Source organism: Lissotriton helveticus, chromosome 4_1 (assembly GCF_964261635.1).
Source record: "Lissotriton helveticus chromosome 4_1, aLisHel1.1, whole genome shotgun sequence".
Taxonomy (NCBI): domain Eukaryota; kingdom Metazoa; phylum Chordata; class Amphibia; order Caudata; family Salamandridae; genus Lissotriton; species Lissotriton helveticus.
Window position 1 is genome coordinate 1,861,206,564 of NC_136063.1, and position 21,067 is coordinate 1,861,227,630.

The window sequence follows — 21,067 nt, forward strand, 5'->3', positions numbered from 1 at the left end:
GCATGTGGGCTGCTGAATTCATATCTGTGCATATATCGCCGCCTAGTGTTGGGTCCGGATGATTGCACATTGTTGTCCTGGAAGAGTCTTCGAAGTATCACGAGATAGGTGGCTCCTCCCTTGGACTACAGTGCGCATAGGCATCCTCTCCATCCTCAGATTGTTTTTTTCCGCCATTGGGTTCAGATGCACTTTCCTGCACTCCAAGTTCGGAATCGAAATAAACTTTTCAAAAAGGCCAAAAGGCCTTCGGATTCGTCAGTATTGTTTTCGATCGGTACCGAAAAGCTGTCTTCACAATTTACTTGCACTCCGGTCGTCGAATCGGGCCGTTAGGCCTTCCCGACGCCACGTGGACCGACGGTCGATGGAACGAAGTCCATTCAAATATTGCCCGCAGTGCAACTCAAAGTTCCCGCATACAGATAAGCATCCTGTGTGCAACAAATGTTTATCACCAGATCATAATGAAGATAATTGCCTAGCTTGTGCCCAGTTCCGGTCCAAAAAGACGATCCGGAATCGGCGGGCGGCAAGGCAAGAAATGCACAGGTCGGCACTGGAGCCCGAGAATATCTTCGACGATGAGGAAGAACTAGTTGACGCCGAAGACTCGGATCAAGAGGAAGATCAATACTCCGAGCACGACTCTGAATATTATATCGACGAGAAAGAACAAATCGTCGATGTCGAGGAATACGACCAAGACATCGTAGCTGTCGAAGACGACTCCGATGACAACGGGGGGCGAAGCGTGAGTACACCGCCCCACACAGACACTACACCAATATCAGAGACTCAGGTCGAGGCATCGCCAACAGGCCTTAGCCAAGCTCTAAATACTGGTTCTATAGCCCCGCAATACCGCCCGGCTAAGAATATACAAAAAGAGCCTTCTGAGACACGTAATCCAAGGCCGGTTCAATCGAAACCGAAAGTCATCGACACGACAGTCTTCGGACCGAACGTCGTCGAACCGAAGGTGATAATTACAAAGGGCGCCGAGCCGAAGGCCAGCGTTCCATATAAACCTTCGAAGCCAAAGGCCGTCGACTCGAACAAATCAAGTTTGACTGCCGAAAAGCGACAAAAGGCTGTCTACGAAGGCAAAAGGGCTACGCCCAAGGCGGTCGTCGAACCGAAAGCGAAACCGAAAGTAGACCAACCGAGAGCGGTCGATCCGAAGCCCATCGATCCGAAGAAGGGCATCGAGCCAAAGACGCAGGCTCCGAGGACACCTCTACAGCCGAACAAGTCAGGACACCCAACAAAGGTTATCGAACCGACAAAACCGATCGGTCCGAAAAAAGTGGTGCAACCTGTGAAAGACGTCGGACCGACAAAACCTGTCGGACAGACACTAAAGCCTCAAAAGCAGCTCCAGGCACCGAAACCGGTCGACCCGATTAAAGGCATCGAACCGAAGAAGGTCAAACCTAAAACAACGGCGCCAAGGCAAAAGACTGTGGAAGACGAGATCATCCATCCAGACCCCTCTACAGAAGATCAGTCCAAACTATATATTGACCCCAATACTGGGAAAGTGACTGTTTATACAAGGAAGAAAAGACCAGTGCCTGCTGAAGACTTTTCTAAAATTCCACTCAAAAAGAAAAGAGACTGTGCAACCTCTCCTATTCTTTTCCAACCTATCTCTCCAGCTATGCCTACTACTCCATATGCACCATACTCACCTACACTCTCTGACTACAACCCAGATGTAGATCATGACGCAGAGATGGATTTTGGATATCCACTAAACCCATATGTAGAACCCAACTCACAGCCATGGGGGGATGACCCAGACACTGATTGGGCTCAACCCATTACAGACACAAATGTATACCCAGCTAAGCCATCACTTACAGAAGACACAGTGGCTTTCAACTCATTAATAGATAGAGCAGCGCTCTACCATAATGTAGAAATGCATTCAGATGCTATAGAGGAAGATTTTCTGTTTGATAAGCTTGCAACATCAGAAAAAAGTGTCAAAACACTTCCAATGTTAAAAGGGGTCCTAAAGCACACAAATGACTTATTCAAAGACACTGCTAGGGCACATGTCATCAACCCTAGAATTGAGAAGAAGTATAGGGCTGCACCAGTAGACCCTACTTACATCAGGGGACAACTGCCTTTAGACTCATTGGTGGTATCCAACGCACGAAAGCGTGCTAATTCCCAAACTACTGGAGAGGCTCCTCCTGATATTAGAAGCATCAGGAAAGAGAGTAGCTGCTCAAGCAGCAAACTCATGCAGAATAGCCAATACTCAAGCCTTGCTGGCTAGATATGACAGAGCGCACTATGACAGTTTAGAAGGCCTTCTCCAACAGTTACCTGAGCCTTTCAAGGAGCAGGCGGATGAACTTATACAGGAGGGAAAGCTCATCACCAATGCCTCCATTAAGTGTGTTCTAGACGCGGCAGATACAGCTGCCAGATCTATCAACACAAGCGTACTGCTTGGGAGACTCGCATGGCTTCGCATATCTGGATTTAAAGGTGAAGTCCAGGCCACAATTCTTAACCAGCCAATAAATCCAGATTTTTTGTTTGGTCCAGCAGTTGACTCAATTCTGGACAAAATGAAAAAGGACGCAGAGACTGCAAAGTCAATGGGAGCTCTTCAGTCCCAACAACACAGAGGCTCCTTTCGTCGCTCCAACTATAGAGGAGGAGCGCGAGGTAACACATCGCAGCAATCCTCCACATACAAAAGTAATACGCAATCCACATACAATAAAAACACAAACAGGGGTGGATACAGAGGAAATAATAAGGGCAGAGGTCGTGGAGGCAATGCCAATAGATCCTCCACTAACACCAAACAGTGACTTCTTGGCACTACCCCCAGACCATATAACACAGTTCGGGGGAAGACTACAACAGTTCCTGCCAGTCTGGCTAAACATCACTACAGACAAGTGGGTCAGGCAAATTATCCAACATGGCTATTGCCTAGAACTCACATCAACACCACCCAACATACCACCCGTACACCGTCCAATGTCAAAGGAACATATAACATTATTGCAGCAAGAGGTCATCAGTATGCTGCAAAAGGGGGCCATAGAACCAGTCCCATTCAAACATCAAGGAACAGGAGTATACTCACTATACTTCCTCATTCCCAAAAAGGACGGTTCTCTCAGACCAATATTGGACCTCAGGCCCCTCAACCAGTACATTTTATCAGAGCATTTTCACATGCTCACTCTGCAACACGTCTTACCACTGCTGCGCTAGGGAGACTTCCTAGCAACTCTAGACCTCTAAGACGCATACTTTCTTATACCAATACACCCTGCTCACAGAAAGTATCTCAGGTTTACTATTCAAGGACAACACCACTACCAGTTCAAAGTCCTACCATTCGGTGTAACAACAGCTCCACGGGTGTTCACCAAATGCCTAGCGACAGTGGCGGCGCATCTCAGGAGACAACAGATTCATGTGTACCCATATCTGGACGATTGGCTAATACAAGCGCCATCGGCCCAGCAATGTGCCAGCCACACGTCAAAGACCATTCATCTCCTGCACAGTCTAGGCTTCTCGCTGAACTACCCAAAGTCACACCTGCAACCCTCACACGTCCAACAGTACCTGGGAGCGACAGTAGATACACTAGCAGCAAAGGCATATCCAAACGCAGCACGGATCAACGGAATGCAAACGTTAATCCAAAGGTTCAAACCACAACACTCATTGCCAGCTCGAGTGTTTATGCAACTAATAGGCATTATGGCCTCGTGCATATTCATAGTCCCTCATGCCAGACTACACATGCGTCCGCTACTGGAGTGCCTAGCACGGCAGTGGAACCAGGCTCAGGGACAATTAAAAGACCTAGTGTTGGTGACCAGTCGGGCATACAACTCTCTGCATTGGTGGAATCCACAAAACCTTTGCAAAGGACGACTGTTCCAGGAGCCTGTCCCACAAATAGTGATGACGGTGGACGCATCCCTGCTAGGCTGGGGAGCCCATGTCCTGCATTACACAGTCCAGGGTCTATGGACAATACAACAAAAGAAGATGCACATCAATCTACTAGAGTTGATGACGGTCTTTCTAGCACTAAAAGCGTTCAAAAAACACTTATGCAACAAGACTGTGTTGATCCGGACGGTCAACATGACAGCTATGTATTATATTAAAAAACAGGGAGGAACACATTCCCTACAGCTATCTCATCTAGCTCAAAGTGTGTGGAAATGGGCCATTCAAAGGAACATGTTCCTCATGGCGGAACACCTCCCAGGCAAGGACAATCAAATAGCCGACCTGCTCAGCAGTCAACAGATGCACGAATGGGAGATTCACCCCAATGTGCTCCAACCATTCTTCCGGCAGTGGGGACAACCGGAGATAGATCTGTTTGCCACAAGCGAAAACGCAAAATGCCAGTACTTTGCCGCCAGGTTCCCACATCCGCAGTCGCGGGGCAATGCGATATGGATGAACTGGTCAGGCAGATTTGCGTCCGCTTTTCTCCCAGCTCCATTAATACCGCTAGTGGCACGCATAATGCGCCGACATTCGCTGACGCTAATGCTAGTTGCTCCCACATGGGCAAGGCAACCATGGTACACAACGTTCCTAGAACTGACGTGGTGCCTCATCAAAGACTGCGACTCACACCCAGTCTTTTAACTCAGAGCCATGGAGAAATACAACACCCAGATCCGCAACAGATGAACCTGGCGATCTGGCTCCTGAAATCTTAGAGTTTGGATACCTGAACTTGCCTCTAGACTGCATGAATATTATCAAAGAGGCAAGAAAACCCACTACCAGGGCATGTTATGCAGCAAAGTGGAAACATTTCGTCATTTACTGCAGTATCAACGATATAAACCCATTAGATGCTTCTACACAGAACATCATTTGCTATCTCTTGCACCTACAACGTTGCAATTTAGCCTACTCATCCATCAGGATACATTTAGCTGCGCTAGCAGCTTATCTCCAAAACAGGCAACACCTTTCACTGTTTAGAGTGCCAGCAATTAAAGCATTTATGGAAGGACTTAAACGAGTAATTCCTCGAACACACCCACCTTCACCAGTCTGGAATCTAAACATCGTTTTAACCAGACTTATGGGACCACCTTTTGAGCCACTACACTCATGCGAAATACAGTTTCTTACTTGGAAGGTGGCTTTCCCTATTGCCATTACTTCACTTAGGAGAGTTAGTGAGCTGCAAGCCCTAACTATTCAAGAGCCATTCATTCAAGTACATGCAAATAGAGTAGTTCTCAGAACAAACCCTACATTCATGCCAAAAGTGGTATCCCATTTTCATATAAATCAAACAATAGAACTGCTGGTGTTCTTTCAAAATCCACAGACAGTAGCTGAAAGGGCCTTGCATACTCTAGATGTCAAGAGAGCTCTGCTATACTATATAGATAGAACTAAAGCATTTCGAAAGACAAAACAGTTGTTTGTTGCTTTCTCACCGCAACACAAAGGTAACCCTATTTCAAAATCAGGTATAGCCAGATGGATCGTTAAGTGCATTCAGATATGTTATTTAAAAGCAAAACGCACCTTAACAGTTCCCCCTAGGGCGCATTCTACACGCAAACTAGGGGCATTCATGGCTTTCCTAGAAAATATTCCTTTACACGAAATTTGTAGAGCAGCCACATGGTCAACCATACATACATTTACCAAACCCTATTATGTAGATGTACATTCCAAACAGCAAGCTGCTGTAGGTCAGGCTGTTCTCAAAACTCTTTTTCAGACTGCTGCAGCTGGCACGCGCAACCACCGCTAGGGGAGATACTGCTATACATTCTATGCACAGATATGAATTCAGCAGCCCACATGCCTCGAACGGAATATGCTACTTACCAGTATGCATCTGTTCTTGGCATGTAGGGCTGCTGACATTCATATTGCCCACCCGCCTCCCCGGTGCCTGTCGCAGCTGTAGCATTCACTCTTTGCATGGACATCTCTTACTGTACTATACTCCATCTCTGCCACAATGGCGAAAAACAATCTGAGGATGGAGAGATGCCCATGCGCTTTGTAGTCCAAGGGAGGAGCCACCTATCTTGTGATACTTCGAAGACTCTTCCAGGACAACAATGTGCAATCATCCGGACCCAACACTAGGCAGCGATCTATGCACAGATATGAATGTCAGCAGCCCTACATGCCAAGAACAGATGCATACTGGTAAGTAGCATATTCCTTACCATTTGCATGCCACACCTCTGGATAGGTACACATGCTTTGCCCAAGGGGAAAAGGATTCCCCATTTTGGACTTTGAGAATAAAGGGCACCGTGGGATCGTTGTAGTAGGACAAAGCAAAACTGTTGAAAAAGTAGATATGTTTGCCTTATTCATAATGGAATCAGCCCGCCCAATAGCTTGTGCAAGGCATACATTTGCCCCGTCATGGTACTTCCTCAGAACACCTTCTGGACCTTTGAAAAAACAGAGGCTCACTGGATCTGTGATCTGTGTCCTGAGAACAGCCCTAAAGGAATGGACCTGCTCCCTCTTCTACTCGTGTCAAAGACGTGGACACCAGTGGTCAGTTGACAGAACTCCTGTGTGGCTACAAGGACACAACAATGTGCAATAGGTCTTTTTCTGGAAGTACACAGCTGACTAAAGGCAATTGGACCAGGACTGGACTTTGTTGTTGGGGTCTGCTTGATACCTGACCAGTCTTAGTGCCATCCCCATAGGTACTGAAGCCCTTAAAGTGTGGTCCAGTGGTTGTATGAGCACCAAACAAACATTTGGAAACTTTACAAAACCTTTCCTCTTGAGTTTCAGGGGACCTTTGAAAAAAGTATCAAACTGGCAGTTCCATGGCATCTGATTGAATTTCAGCTTTGTCCTGGTCAATGCTCGCAATACCTTTGGAGAAAAAAACGATCAATTCTGTGTAGGGTCTTGGACATTTTTCTGTGGTATATCTCCACAGCTCCAGCAGGACCGACCTGCTTCAAGAATGCACCCTAAGCTTCCACTGCAGTGGCTACAATTTATGCTGTGACCCGAATTTTGCTTCTCAAAAAATGACAAAGTCCTGTTCTACATTAGGACTTAAGCCCATTCTATATTAGGACTTGAATATTTTTGACCTCCAGACTTTCACCAAGACCAATCCACTTATTGTATCCAACTAGCGGTCCATTGCGGTTAGCCTGAAATCGCTTCGGTCCCAGTCTGCTGCTCCCAAGGGCTATACTTTGTGCTTTTTGGTGATATGCACCAATCTGAACTATGTAAACATTCATATCACAGGCTGAACTTATTGGATCTTTGTTGTTTTGTTCTTATTTCACTCATAAAAGATTTCTCTTTTTGTTAAGTTTGTTGTGGAGTTTTGTTTTGTGACTTTTTCTACTGTAAACAAATTGCTTAAATATTTTATGCATTTCCCTTGATTTAAGCTCGACAGCTTTGTTTTGTATTACCGGGGATTGAGTAGAGACTTATTTAATTTCATTTGTGTGATATCTAGCAGATCATGTCCTTTGAAGTGGACACTTGTATAACTCCAATAATAAGCCACTTTTTTACCCCAACCCAAATCTAAATCTGCTACATCAGAGCTTTTTTGTTACCATTAAATGAGGCCACAACAGACACACTGATGGCATGATGGATGAAGTTGTGTTTGGCTCCCCCGGTTAGTCACTTGGGAGTTTGGTGGCATAGCTAGCCCCTTGAGAGCTTTTCTAACTCCGCAGCCTACCCGTGAGAGCTTAGTGTCCAATCTAGGTTAAACCTAATGTGTTTCCTTCAGCAGTGCCAGATACGAAGTCAACATGTATCCATACCTTTGCCAGAGGAAGTTATCCTCTGACCGCTTTGCTTTTCAGTACCTGAACTCTATTTCTCTCTAGGGCAAAGACAAATGCATATTTTAGGATATGGGCATCAACGCCCTTGCCCAAATAATTCAGTCTGTATAAGATGCTGCAAAATATGATTGAGGGGTGACATTGACACTAGGGACCATGCTATGGACACCAGTGTAATGATTAGTCATTGTGCACAGGTTTTTCTGTTGAATTCCAGGCCTTTTAACGAGAAATGTCTTTTGGTGGTTCCAGACTTTTTGTAGAAAAGGCAGACTTTGCTTTAGTACTTTTTAAAGGTCGCTACATTTCCTTTGGGCTTACTCTCACCGGCTGATCAGTTCCATCAACAGTACAGAACATTCAGATGATAATTCCAGGGCCTAGCTCACTGCCAAAGGCAGCCGTTGCATCAGAGACACAGAAGGTGATGGGAGGATGCTTGCAATAATTCTAACCAAGGGCAATTGTTTGGAGTAGCTTTCCAGCCGATCGTTGTTTTGCCTTCCATGCCACCTCAGAATAGACCCAGCTATGTGTTGCAGCATGTATAGCGGCCATCCCAGACTTTATGGTGGCCCAAAAGCACAGTGATGCCAGACGTCCTGGGGACTCCCAAGAACAGTACTCCTCCACTTACTCCTCATCTGCCGAAATGTTTGCCATGTCCCTTCGACATAGCCTACCCCCATTTGATTGTGGTGTTCCAGTTGACGCGTCTTTGTTTTTGCCGCAGCAGGAGGAGGAAGCCGAAACAGCGTACTCCCTCTGCCCTGGCTCTAGCTCCCTGCTGATCTCCCCACATTGGGGATCAGGTGACGATCAAGCCGAGGGAGTGGGGGCGAGCCGTGACCCGCGGTCAGACGCTGAAGCCGAAGTTGTTTACTCCCCCTGCCCTGCTCCAGCTCCCCGCTGATCTCTCCAAACTGTAGATCAGGTAACGATCAAGCCAGGGGACCAACAGGCTGCGAGCCACGGTCAGACGTGAGGCAGCGGGCCACGAACTGCGGATTGCAGACTGCGGTCCAGTGGTGTAGAGCGGCGTGAAGCGGTACAGAGCGGTGGACTTCCGTTTATTTGCGAGCCGTGGTAGCCGCTCTGCAGCCCCGCTCCCCCAGCGCCTGCGGTGCTGCAGGTGCCTCTTTGAGCCTCCGTGTCTGCGGTAAGTGGCAGTTGCAAGCGGTGAGTGTCCCGGCAACAGGTGCAGCCAGCACAAGAACAGCCACCACAGCTATTGCAGCAAGAACGTGCACACGCGGAGGTGGCTCAAAGAAACCAGAGGGGAAGCCGGTATTCCACCTGTGCGCCTCGCTGTGTGCCCTACTGATCTGCGTTGAACATCTCCATTGCTAAAACTGAGCGCAGGAGAAACTCCTTGGTGTGAGAGTCTGTTCACCGTTTGGCAGCTTACCAGGAAACCTCAAGAAGGCGTGGGGGTTGAGAGCGCAACCTCATTAGTGGGGCCCGCTGAGTGTTGTGCTCAGGCGAGCCCGCGGAAGTGGCTCAACTAAGTTGGGCGCGGCTCGCTAGTGTGCCATGCTCTCCCTTTCTCAGAGGTATAATCCTGGCTGAATCTATGGGGTAGCAGTTGTATCGCTATACAGCCCTACAGCTCACAGTCGCAGAAGTCTCACCGCCATACAGCCCTATATCCCACAGGTGTTGCAAGTCGTTGCTAGAGTGTCCACCAGACAACCGAAGCTGAAGTTTGTCAAAGCCTTATCCATTTCCTAAGATTGAATTTGAGCCCTTTTTTATTTTATTTTTTTAACTATGACCGCAAAAAACTACATTCAGGGAAACTGGTATTTATAAGAGCTTGTAAAAAAAACAAAGCCAACCCTCTGAGGAATAAGCCAGTTCAGATAAATACTCTAAAGATTTAATGCCATTTCCACCTATTTTTCAAAAAAAGAGATGTCAAAATAAGGAGGCAAATATGGAGCCTAAGTCTGAATCGCTACCCCAAAAGGTAGAATGAGCGGTGGAATCTACATTTCTAGCTACTGTTTCTTCTCCTGAAAATAGAAGGGTTGGAGTAAGATATGCGGTGAGTCCTGAAATCAGAGTGGAAGGCCCTTCACGTGAAATCTTTACTATTCACTCTACTGAAAATAGCGTGTCTCCGTCTATTATTGATTTATGTTCTGAGTCTAGAGTGGATGACCTTATATTGGAGGATTTTACACTCCTTGACTTAAATATTAATTTAAATCACTCCTCGAGGGCTTCGCAATTACCTTAGCCATGTACTTTTGATATCTCACATCTTCCAAATTCTCAAGTTCATCTTCCTGGTTCTTCCATTAAAATGCGGCTTTTGAGTAGCATCGCCTAGCGGAGCGGGCTCAATAAGTTCAAGAGCTTCAATTACTCCTGATTTGCTTTTGCAATCGGACCCCCCCCAATTAAGTAGTCTGATGATAAAATATTGATGTTGGAATCCTGGTTTTGTCTGGAAAGAGTTTTCTCTTCTATCTTAGCTCTTATGGAAAGATCTGTAAACAATTCTGACTATATCCTGGACTCACTTTTATCATTGACTAAATCAATATTTTCAGACCATATACAGCCAATCAGTAAGGCTTCCCTTCCTTTATCTAATAAGTAAAATTCTTTTTCCAAGACCACTTCTCTACATCCACAGATATCTAATTTGAACTTAATGAAACCTACTCAAACGAACTTTGTTACTTACCCGAACTATCGAGACTTTGGTACTCAGGTGGACATGTCCCTTGGTTACTCAAAACAAAAAGATAAAGAAAATGTGGACTTGTTTGATGATTCCCTGCTCTCTTTGCTACAACAATTTTTTGAGCCCGAGACTTTTATGCCACCCCCTGTTAATTCAGGAAAGGACAATTTAATGTAGAACATAAAGTCTATCCAATTTTTTTTTAAACGGGGATTAATAAAAGTGATAACTTCACCACGAAGGAACTAAAATCTGATCATATTTCATCACAAGAGAAGGCCTTAAAAAATAAAGGAAAATACGCTAGTAGAAAGAAGAAAACAAAACAAGGAAATATCCGGAGGGTTAAGAAGGAAAGGGCCAAACAAATCAGTTTTGACCCTGATATAAATCTATCCTTGCCTCCGATCCCTGCTGTAAAAGATCAAAAGATGGTAGAAGTTCAAGTGGTAATCTTGTCAGTTGACTCCAACCCACCTCAGCTGAACTCCAGTACTGCAATCTTAGTGTCATAAGAAGCTATTTCCACATATCTAAATACTGCAGCAAGCGCAAAATGTAGTTTGAATCCTAATGCCGTATCATTTTCATCCGCTATAGGCAGTGATGTGATTTATAATCCTAGAAAACTGTTTAAGGGAGATTATTATGTTAGCACCTAGCCTTCTGCAACCCTTTCGTTGGATTTTGTCTTTATTTTTGACCATGAACTATATATGAACAGATCTTATTTATTGAGTTGTTTTGCTGAAATTTATGACTTAAAAATGGTCCAGAGCAGTGATTTGGCCTTGGTACAAGTTGTAAAATATGGCAAATTTGGGGGTGCCAGAGTGACGTTTGAGTCCTAGGTGACGTCCCATTTAATTATCTCAAATTATGATAAACTATGGGGCTGTGGTATTGATGTCTTGGTCCCCGATGAGGAGAAAGCCCCTGAAAAAGAGCCCATAAATACACCGCTTCCCACCATAGAAGATCTATCGTCGCTTGATGCTCACCATTTGGAAAGAGAAAGGCTTTTGCAGATCTCTCTCTGTAAGGATGGAGGGAGAGTCTCCCTCCAACCAGAGAAAAAGATTGACAAAGTAGAATCTGTAGACGAAAACAAGAAATGGAGTTGGGCGGCAGGGTCCCTGAATATAAACAGTTCAGTAGGCCTAAGGTTTGGGAACTCTTCCTAGCAAGGGCCTTAAATTGGTCTCCTGGAACATAGCCGGATTAAGCACAAGTAAAAACGAATTGCTGTTCTTGAAAGAACAGAACGCCCCTATAATAAGTATTCGAGAGTCCTGGAATATTACGAATTGGTCCATGGAAGACTACTATGTGCTGAGCCGCCCTGCATCTCCGGTGAGCAGGGGTCATGCGAAAAGAGGCATCGCCATTTTGCGTAGATCAAGCCTTAAATGGTCTTAAAAAACATTTCCACATACCTCAAATCTATGTTAGGCAATGAAGCTAGAGACCAAGGAAGATTCTATTACCTTCTAGTCCCTTTTAATCAAGAATGCATACATTCCACCAGGCTTATCTAATACACATTTATTAAAAGATTTTCTTGCTTTTGTCTCATCTGTTCTAGAAAATTCAGAATGTAAAACCTAATGTTGGATGGAGACCTGAATGCTAAAGTTTCCACCCATAGTTTGGGGCTTTTCGCTAACTCTGCTAAGGATGAAGCATTAAATATACCGCCTGTTCAATTTCCAAATCATAGTCGAAACGATAAGAGGAACAATTTTACCAGGAGGCTCAAGAAATTTGGAGGTACTAGTAGTCAATGGAAGACTAAAGAAAGATATCCCAGCAAGAAACTTACATAAGGGTCCGACAGGTGGCTCCATTATTGATTATGTAATCTCCTCTGCTGATTTTTTTAAATAGATGATCAAATATGGACATTTTAGAAAATCAATTTAGTGACCGTATGGTGATTAGTTTAAAAATGTACCTGTCCTGTGCTGGGGAGAGCTCCTGGAATTTTAAGGATAAAGCAGTAGCTTTCAACAAAGCAAATGGCAGAATTGATTAGAATTCTTTGGGCGTCTAAAAATTAAGAGTCTTTAACCATTTTAATAGGCGATAAGCAGCTTAGAGTAACAGAATTTTTAGAACATTCCCAAAATAATTTGTTGGAATCTTATAGTCTTAGTATAAACAGTATGGTTACGTCTTGTAAATCTTTCCACACAATAATTAAACAGAGAAACCTTGTTTTAATCCATTACTTCAAATAAATAAGGATTTAAATAAATTGGTAAGGGTCCAATTTTTGAATTATTCCCCCGAACGAAATAGACTAATAGGTTTACTAAAGAGAAAAAGACAACGGAAAAAACGCTCCTTAAAACAAAAAAAGGAAGATTATGAATGGGTTCAAATAAAAGAAGCCGATTCCAAAAAAATTCAAAACGTTACTGGGAAATAATTACGGAAAGTTGTGGTACTAGAATTAAATCTCTTCCCACCTCAATAAATTAGTAAGTATGGAAATTCCACTTAGTAGAACTTTATTCTGCGAATACAAATTCCTTTTGGTCCGACTTCTTTCGAATGAACTCCCCCAAATTTTCAGTTTACAGTAATGCCCCTACTAAGGAGGAAGTTGTTAGTCTGATTTAAAAAAAATGAGCGCTTCAGGCGCAATGGGCCCAGATTAAATCCCCATGTCAGTTATAAAAAAAGTGCCAATATTATGGGCAACATATCTTACCTCTCTGTTTGAATATTGCTATCGGAATGGGCGGACCCCCTCGTCATTGTCCGGTAGAATCTTAATCCGGCTGTATAAAAAGGGCAAAAGACATCTTCCAGGTAACTACCGACAAATAGCCTTGTTAGATGCAGTTGGGAAAACCTTTGCCCGCAGTATTCGAGAGAATCTCACTGATTGAGTAGTAAAGGAGAAAATCCTCCCCATTAAGCAAGCAGGGTTTAGGAAAAACCATTCCACCTTAGACTACATCTGTTTGTTGAAACTAATAATAGAGAAATGTACTGTCTTGCGCAGGACAAATGTCTATGTAGCATTTATCAACTTTTCTACTGCTTTCAATAAGGTAGACCGGCCACTTCTCCTTATGTACGCAGACGATATTTTAATTATGGACCTGACCGCTATTGGAGAGCAGAGGCTTTTTGACCTAGGGGTGCAGAACCATGTCTGGTGATGGCAGGCTGCCTACAGCCAGCCTGTGACCACACCAGGGTTGGTAGGTTTTCAGGCTGCACCTCTGAGTGCATGTGTCAGTAAAATCAACCCTGGCATCCGCGTGGATTTATTAAGAGTAGTAGTTTGATACCAAACACTCCTGGTTTTAGAGAAGCCATCTGTTGCTAGGGAACTCTAGTTGTCGAGTTTCCAGGCCATGCATTCTCTATGGCTACCCTGGCAGTTACAATATCTAAGAATGGACTTAAGTATTGTAGGGGCCCTTGCAGATATGCCCGCACCCTGCCTTTGGGCTGGAAGGCCTGCTAGAGGGGTGACTTACCTATACCTTAAGCAGTGCAAGTTGGCATGGCACACAGGCAGTGTGCCATCTGGACTCGGTTTTGTCTGCACCAGGCCATACACGCTGCAGTGGCAGTCTGCAGGGTCTAGGTGATGGGGTCCCTAGGTGACTCTCTTCAGTCCCAATGCCCTCGGTACCCAGGTACCATTTACTAGGAATTTACAGGGTGCCTGAAGGACCAATTGTGGAATAGATTTGGGAACGAGGCACTGGGGACCTGGTTAGGAGGTACCCTGTGCACTACAATCCAAATCACATCAAATATCATGCAAAAAGTGGGGGCTAAAAATATCAGAAGAGACACGTTCTCACAGGGCTGGACGCCAACAACTCATCGGGCAGAGCAGTTTCGTCCACAGTAGTCTTACTACGCCACACCTGTTTTAGGATGACTGGCTTATCTGAGCATGTTCTAGCATCGCTTATAGACATGTCTTTCATGGTGCCGGTCTCTTCTCAGTACAGGCATGTTCAGCACTAGAGTGCTTTAAGAACAGCAGGCTTATGGCCAGGTCCTTAGACCTTTCCAAAGCCTCCTTTTGTGGCCACGAAGGGGCTTCCAGCTGCATCTGTACCGGTCCAGCCACCACGGATGTCCCAGCGGCAGACCTCTAGCCCTTCCCCAACCAGATCTGACAGTAGTGACGGATGCAAGACACTTGGGAGGTGGCGATCAAAGGCCTCTGGTCTCCGGCAGAATCCACCTTCTGGCGCTGCGGGCAATCTGACTGACATTAAAAGCCTCTCTACCCCATCAAGGGAAGGCTAGTGCAGGCTTTCACGGACAACACCACCGCTATGTGGTACTGCAACAAACTGGGCTGGTGAGGTCCTAAACCGTTTGTCAAGAGGTCCTGCGTCTCTGGACATCTCCGGAACTGCTTGGCCTACCTTTGGTGGTTTAACATCTGGCGGGCCCTCTGAACACCATGGTGGATGAACTCAGCTGAAGATCCCTGGTGGATCACGCGTAGCAACTCTTGAGGTGGAGCAAGGTCTCTTTCAGCAGTGGGGAGCGTGCTGGTTAGATCTATTCCCCACCCCCACGAATGCACAATGTAAGCAGTTCTGCGTGCATGAGTTTCCAAAGTGACTCTCGCTCTGAGGTGCTTTTCGTCTCAAGTGGAGCTCAGGTCCTCCTGTACACCTCTCTGCCCATACCACTCACCCAGTTCAAATTAGTCTTGTGGCTCCGGACTTGGCTCGGAGAGTTTGGTATCCCGAGCTGTTGAGTATGGCCTGGTTCTCCAATCAGACTGCCCCTTTCTGAAGGAGCAGCAAGGGAGGGCTCTCCACCTAAATTTGTCAAGGCTCTGCCTTCCTGCGTGGAGATTAAATGGAAACGGTTGACAGCCTAAGACCTTCCACCAGAAGCTTGTGTCGTTATTCTGGCAGTCAGGTGACCCTCTGTTAAACAGAACACACCTGCTGTTGGGGTAAGTTTGTGGCATTGTTTACAGAAAAGCAGGTTAACTCCCTTACTTATCCCCTTTCCCAGGTTCTTCTCTTTATTCTTTCCCGTGCCCATTAGGGCTCTGCTCTGGGCACCTTAAAGGGAATCTTTCTGCTATTTCTGCCATTCTGCGGTTGGCCTACCTCCTGTTCGGCTTCAAATCCCCTATTGTACATAGGTTCTTGAACGGTTTGCAACATATGTTTTCTCCTTCTCCCTTTATTATGCCTCAGTTTGGCCTTAATCTCGACCTGACATTCCTGATGTGCGCTCTCTTTGAGCCTCATCCAAGCATCTTTCCCTGAGCATCCTCCATGACAACATAGTTCTGAGAACTGGAGCTTCCTTTCTTTTGAAAGTCGTCACTCTTTCATGTAGGCCTGTTCATCACGCTGACTACTTTTTATGGTCCACCATATCCCTCTAAAGAAGAGGAGCGACTTCACCAACTATACTTGAAAAAATTGTCATTCTATCTTCACTACAGAAAATTGTTCCCGGATGGACGGTCAAGTCTTTGTGGGGTAAGAAGGGTAAAGCTGTGCAGAAACGGGCCATCTCCCAATAGGTCATGCTCAGCATTAATATCCACTTCGCAGTGGCCAAGAAGCAGCCCACTGAGGGTTTGCATGCTCATTCCACCAGATCCAAGGCTTTGATCACTGCGTTAGCATGCGCAGTCCTGGTCCTGGACATCTGCCAGGCTTCCTTGCACAAATTCACAAAACACTACTGCCTGGACAGACCGGTCCGTTGAAGGGGCACTTTTCCTGTTCTGTTCCTGCAGGACTTTCTGGTATGAAATTGTTTCACAGACTTGCCTCCGGGGGAGTATTGCTTGGGTTTCTATTCTAAGGTAGGGAATCTGCGGCTAGAAGTCTCTATCATATGGACAAGTTACTTACATTCGATCTGTTAGAGATACCTATCTAGGCACAGATTCCTTACCGACCCACCAATCCTCTCTGCTCTGCAAACAGACTTCTAGGGACAAGGCAGCTCCCCTTTCAGGGCCCCAGTTTTCCACACCACTGGTGAGTCTTCTTTGTGGCTTCATGGCTCCGCGCTCCTGGCCTATAGAGTCGCCACACACGTCACATCCGGCACGGTTGACACCACACAAAGACGATCAACTCCACGTACCAGCACGTAGGGGTACTGCTCACAAATGTTCCTGATCCAATCTGACCCCTGGGGATAATTCTACGGTAAGAAATCTGTGGTTAGATACTGTGCTAGATAAGGCGTTAACAAAGGTAAGTAACTTGTCCTATTGGTTTGCTTCATTGTCACTCTCATTTGCTAATTTGGTCTACACGTGTGGGTTTCCCTTCCTCTGCATGCGTTTGTCCTTCTCTGAAGCTTTGCCCAAGTACTGTTTCTGTATCCAGTTTGTGTCTTTCCATGGGTCTCGCTTTCGAATGTTTTTCTAACTTTTTTCCAAGTTAGATTTTACCGCTACAAATTGGTTCACTTAATGTATGCCTCTTCCACTTTTTCTGTAGTGTTACTTTGTTAATCTTATTTCAAGTATAGCAGTCTATAAAAGATCCAAATTGGGAGGAGAAAAGTTAGCAGAAGCTACAGATAATCAATGTTGGTTGGTTCACTTGCATGTCATCGCCCTCAACTTTCTAAATGCTCCAGAAATTGCTCTTGGTGAGCTCTGAATATCAGACTGTTCAGCCTCTAAGAGAAGGTGAGATCTGTGTTGCTCCGCCTTGGTTAGCTATTGGGGTCACGTAATGAAGTGGGTGTATTGAGTGTATTTGTAGGCTACAATGTAAACATTGACTACTGAGGGTTCTCATCACTCTAAAAACAAAGAATAATAGATCCGACGTAAATCTTCGAAAGACATCAGTGCTGGGAAACTGTATTCACAAGTTGTTTGTTGTTGGTGTTAATAGTACGCATAACTTTAAGTTAGCTTATGTTTCTACTCCCAAATCAGCAGGATTGTGTTTTATATGTACGCTGCACAGTCTATATTTGAAACAGTAGCCTTATTTACATAAGTCACCTTTGACCTAAATTGTACATTTCATCTAGAATTTGATAACGTTCCTAATTTTTCTATATTCAGGTTTTCAGAAACGATCAGCTCTACGATGCAACTCCATTAAACATTTTGAAAGTGCATATGTGGTTGAAACAAGAATCTGCGAAGGGTGAATGGCACTGGATCAATAATTGCAAAGTCACGCATTGAATTACAGGTCCTTAATGCTTGGCTTCTAAATTAAAATGTGCAATGATAATCGAAAGCCTTATTAAGTCTCTGTTGATTCCTATCTTTCACCATTAAAACTTTTGTCAGGTTGTGTTTAATTTCTTCCAAGTAACGCCTTGGCAATTAAGATGATTTTTGTGGTTGTAAATTATCATCTGGTTTTGCTTACTGTGGCACAAAGTCCAAAAATGAAAAATTACCCTCCGTTTATTTTTCGCTGGAGTCTGATTTACCTGATTAATAAGTTTATATAGTTTGAAGCTGGGATTTCAAGCAAATAAGCACCTACAGGGGGGGAAATCTTTAACATCAGCTATTCGTATATCAGGCTAATGGTGTTACCAATACATCGCCATGGACAAATGGATTCAATGCATCTCTATTTTAAAATATTACTTTTTTGGTGGGTTTTCTTTTTTTTCCGTACAGGCATTGCTTAGTTATTTTTTTGATGTACCATTCCTCACAAATTTTTGCAGTATTTCTGACTTCGTTCTCGCTTATACCACTTCCAAATGCGATTTAGGACTAAGATTACTGTATGCCTTCTAGGACAGCGGGAATTTGCTAGAATGAATAAAATTATATGAACGTATTGGCACACACGCTATTTTTATAGAGCATGATAAACTTGATTTCCTTCAATTTGATGTCATCATGGTTTGCTGACTTTGCTTTGTGCTACTACTGTATTGACGTTTGTGTATATTTGGATCTTTTTCTGGTAGTAACATTTTCTTTCACCATATTTATAGTATTGTTGAAGCTTAAATATTTCACAATATATTGCTTAGGGCGCATATGTGTGCTTTGCCCAAATAGACGAATGTCTTACCCTTTGTTTTTGTTAACAAGTAAAAAAAAAAAAATACATGTCTGTAAAATTAAATAGAGTGAATACTAAAGAAAATGTAAAAATATGCTTGATATGTGCCTGTCTAGTTTAGCCATGAAACTGGCTTCACAGTTCTGGAAATTTGGTTACTGATTGTTACCTCTTTGTGTAAAACATTAAAAAAAAGAGCTAGAAATAATATGTTGGTTATTAAATCGCTGGACCATATCTTGGAAGATCAGATGTAGTTAACCTGATTTTTTTCCTTCAGTATTTCATAAAAGAAGCACATAAAGGTGGTGGAATGGGTAATAAAGCACACTGTCTTGAAATTGTGTCCTTTTGTCTTGTGAATGTAGTTCCCAAGTTCAAATAACAATTTTCATTGCTTCGAGATTGGTTCATGTTTCATATATACTAATAAGGAAGTTTTATCTAAATTACATTATTAATTTCACTTTGTGCTATTTCATTAGGCATGTGTTGAATGGGCTCGCACTGTCATCAGTATTAAATATTAGCTTGTTTTTGAAAACAAGCCCCAAGAATGTCACCTTCCAAATGTAATCCTGCTAATCCAGGATTGCTTTTAACACTCTGTTTTTCAATACTTGTCGTGGGGTGTTTCTGTGTGTGTGTGTGTGTGTGTGTGTGTGTGTGTGTGTGTGTGTATATATATATATGTATATATATATGTGTCTATATATATGTATATATATATATATAATTTTCTGCTAGCTCATCTTTTTTGAGGAAGCTTTCATGAGCCATGCCACATTAATATGGCAAAACAAAGTTTGTTTCACAGTGTATTAGTAAAATAAGAAATTTTGTATCGAACACTTAGAACCCTTCAATAAACGTTAATTTAACATTTGTTGTGTTTCTTAAGTTAGTAGGATAATAGTATGTCTTGCTGTATCATACACAATAAAAAAGAAATCAGAAGCTTACAAAAAAGCAAGTAAATATAGCCTTTGTTTAGCAGTTTGTCTAAACTTACTGGCTACGACAGTTGTTATATTTCTAAAAGTGCTGAACGTGCGTGGCGTAGTCTCATCCAAGCTGAAAAGTGATTATTTTGTTTACATAATTTCAAAATATTTGGCGATGTCTATACAGGCAATTTTCTTTCTCCTTTTGCCACAGCCTGGCTTGTTTTATTAGTGTAGATTCTTTTTCCAACAAATCCCAGCTAGCAACAACCTCAGTACTTTTTACAGTTTGTGCCAGAGGGCACCCTAATTAGTAAGTTTCCCAAGTAAGGTAATGACACTCTGAGGCGCCTTGTGCTATAGAGTAGTGTTAGAACTGGCTATTTCTGGTAGGCTAAGGCTGACGCCAAAGCCAGGCAGAAACCACCATTCTAGTCAGGGCGAGGGAGTCACACGCCAAGATAACCCCTGCTCACCCCCTTGGTAGTTTGGCACGAGCAGTGAGGCTAAACTCTGAGGCAATGTGTAAAGCATTTGCGCCAGCGCACAACAGCAACAACATCCTAGGCACACCACAAAAGGAACTCCACACAAGGTTATATTAAAATAACTTTTGTATTGTCAAAACACATCAGATAGAAATCACACATGTACATTGTGCCAACTGGCACGGGCAATATTCATAAGGGATTATTTACAAGACAGGGCCACATATGCCACTGTCAGAATCAACACTTTTAGAAATAGAAATACTGTCAGAAATTAGAATAAAGGATATAAAATCACTGTAGCACAAAATAACAGTTATAAATCACAACCAGTAACTACTGGTAAAGTTAGGTACACACTACGCAATACTAATAACCATAGGCCTAGATCACGCATGGACACATAACCTCTCTAGTATAAACTATACTAGGCATAACACAACCACCTAAGAATAAAATACATTTGAGGGTAGAAGCAAGAACACATTACACATTATGCATAAAAACATTCAGAGGTGCAACACAGGAAAAACACATGATGCATAAAACATTCAGAGGTGTAAGGAAAGAAAACACATGATGCATAAAACATTCAGAGATGTAAGGAAGGAAGACACATAATGCATAAAAACATTCAGAGGTGCCAGAACACAAGTCAATAGCGCAAAAACACATGATGCCTAAAACATTCAAAGGTGCAAGGAAAAATCACACAATTGCGCAAAACCTTACATAAGCCACTACCTGTGGCAGTCCCTAGGCCAACTGGCCTTGTTGGGGCTAGGACGCCCTGTAGTCCAAAAGTCAGGGGCCTAAACGTGGCAGCTGCCTACAAAGTGCTGGGCAGCTGTAGACAATCCCAAGCGCCTAAACGGTGCAGCAGCCCACTAATTGCTGGGCAGCTGGGAATCAACAAAAACTGCGACAGGGTCCTCACTGACCCTAGGACAGAACTGCGCTCAATCGTTGGAGCCACACAGGCTCTTACACCACACTGCGCAGAACGTTGGAGCCACACAGGCTCTTAAAACACTTATGTCCACCAAGAGCCTCACGG

The 21,067-nt window shown here is 43.9% G+C and overlaps 1 protein-coding gene across 1 annotated transcript in view; it reads left to right on the top strand.

Annotated features, from left to right (window-relative positions):
- Positions 1-18,919, top strand: part of ITM2A (integral membrane protein 2A) — a 97,973-nt gene extending 79,054 nt beyond the window's left edge. Inside the window, exon 6 of the mRNA XM_078688514.1 lies at positions 17,606-18,919. Within this exon, the coding sequence (XP_078544640.1) occupies positions 17,606-17,694 (89 nt within the window). The 3' untranslated portion in view covers positions 17,695-18,919. The remainder of the gene's footprint in view (positions 1-17,605) is intronic.
- Positions 18,920-21,067: the final 2,148 nt, after the last annotated feature.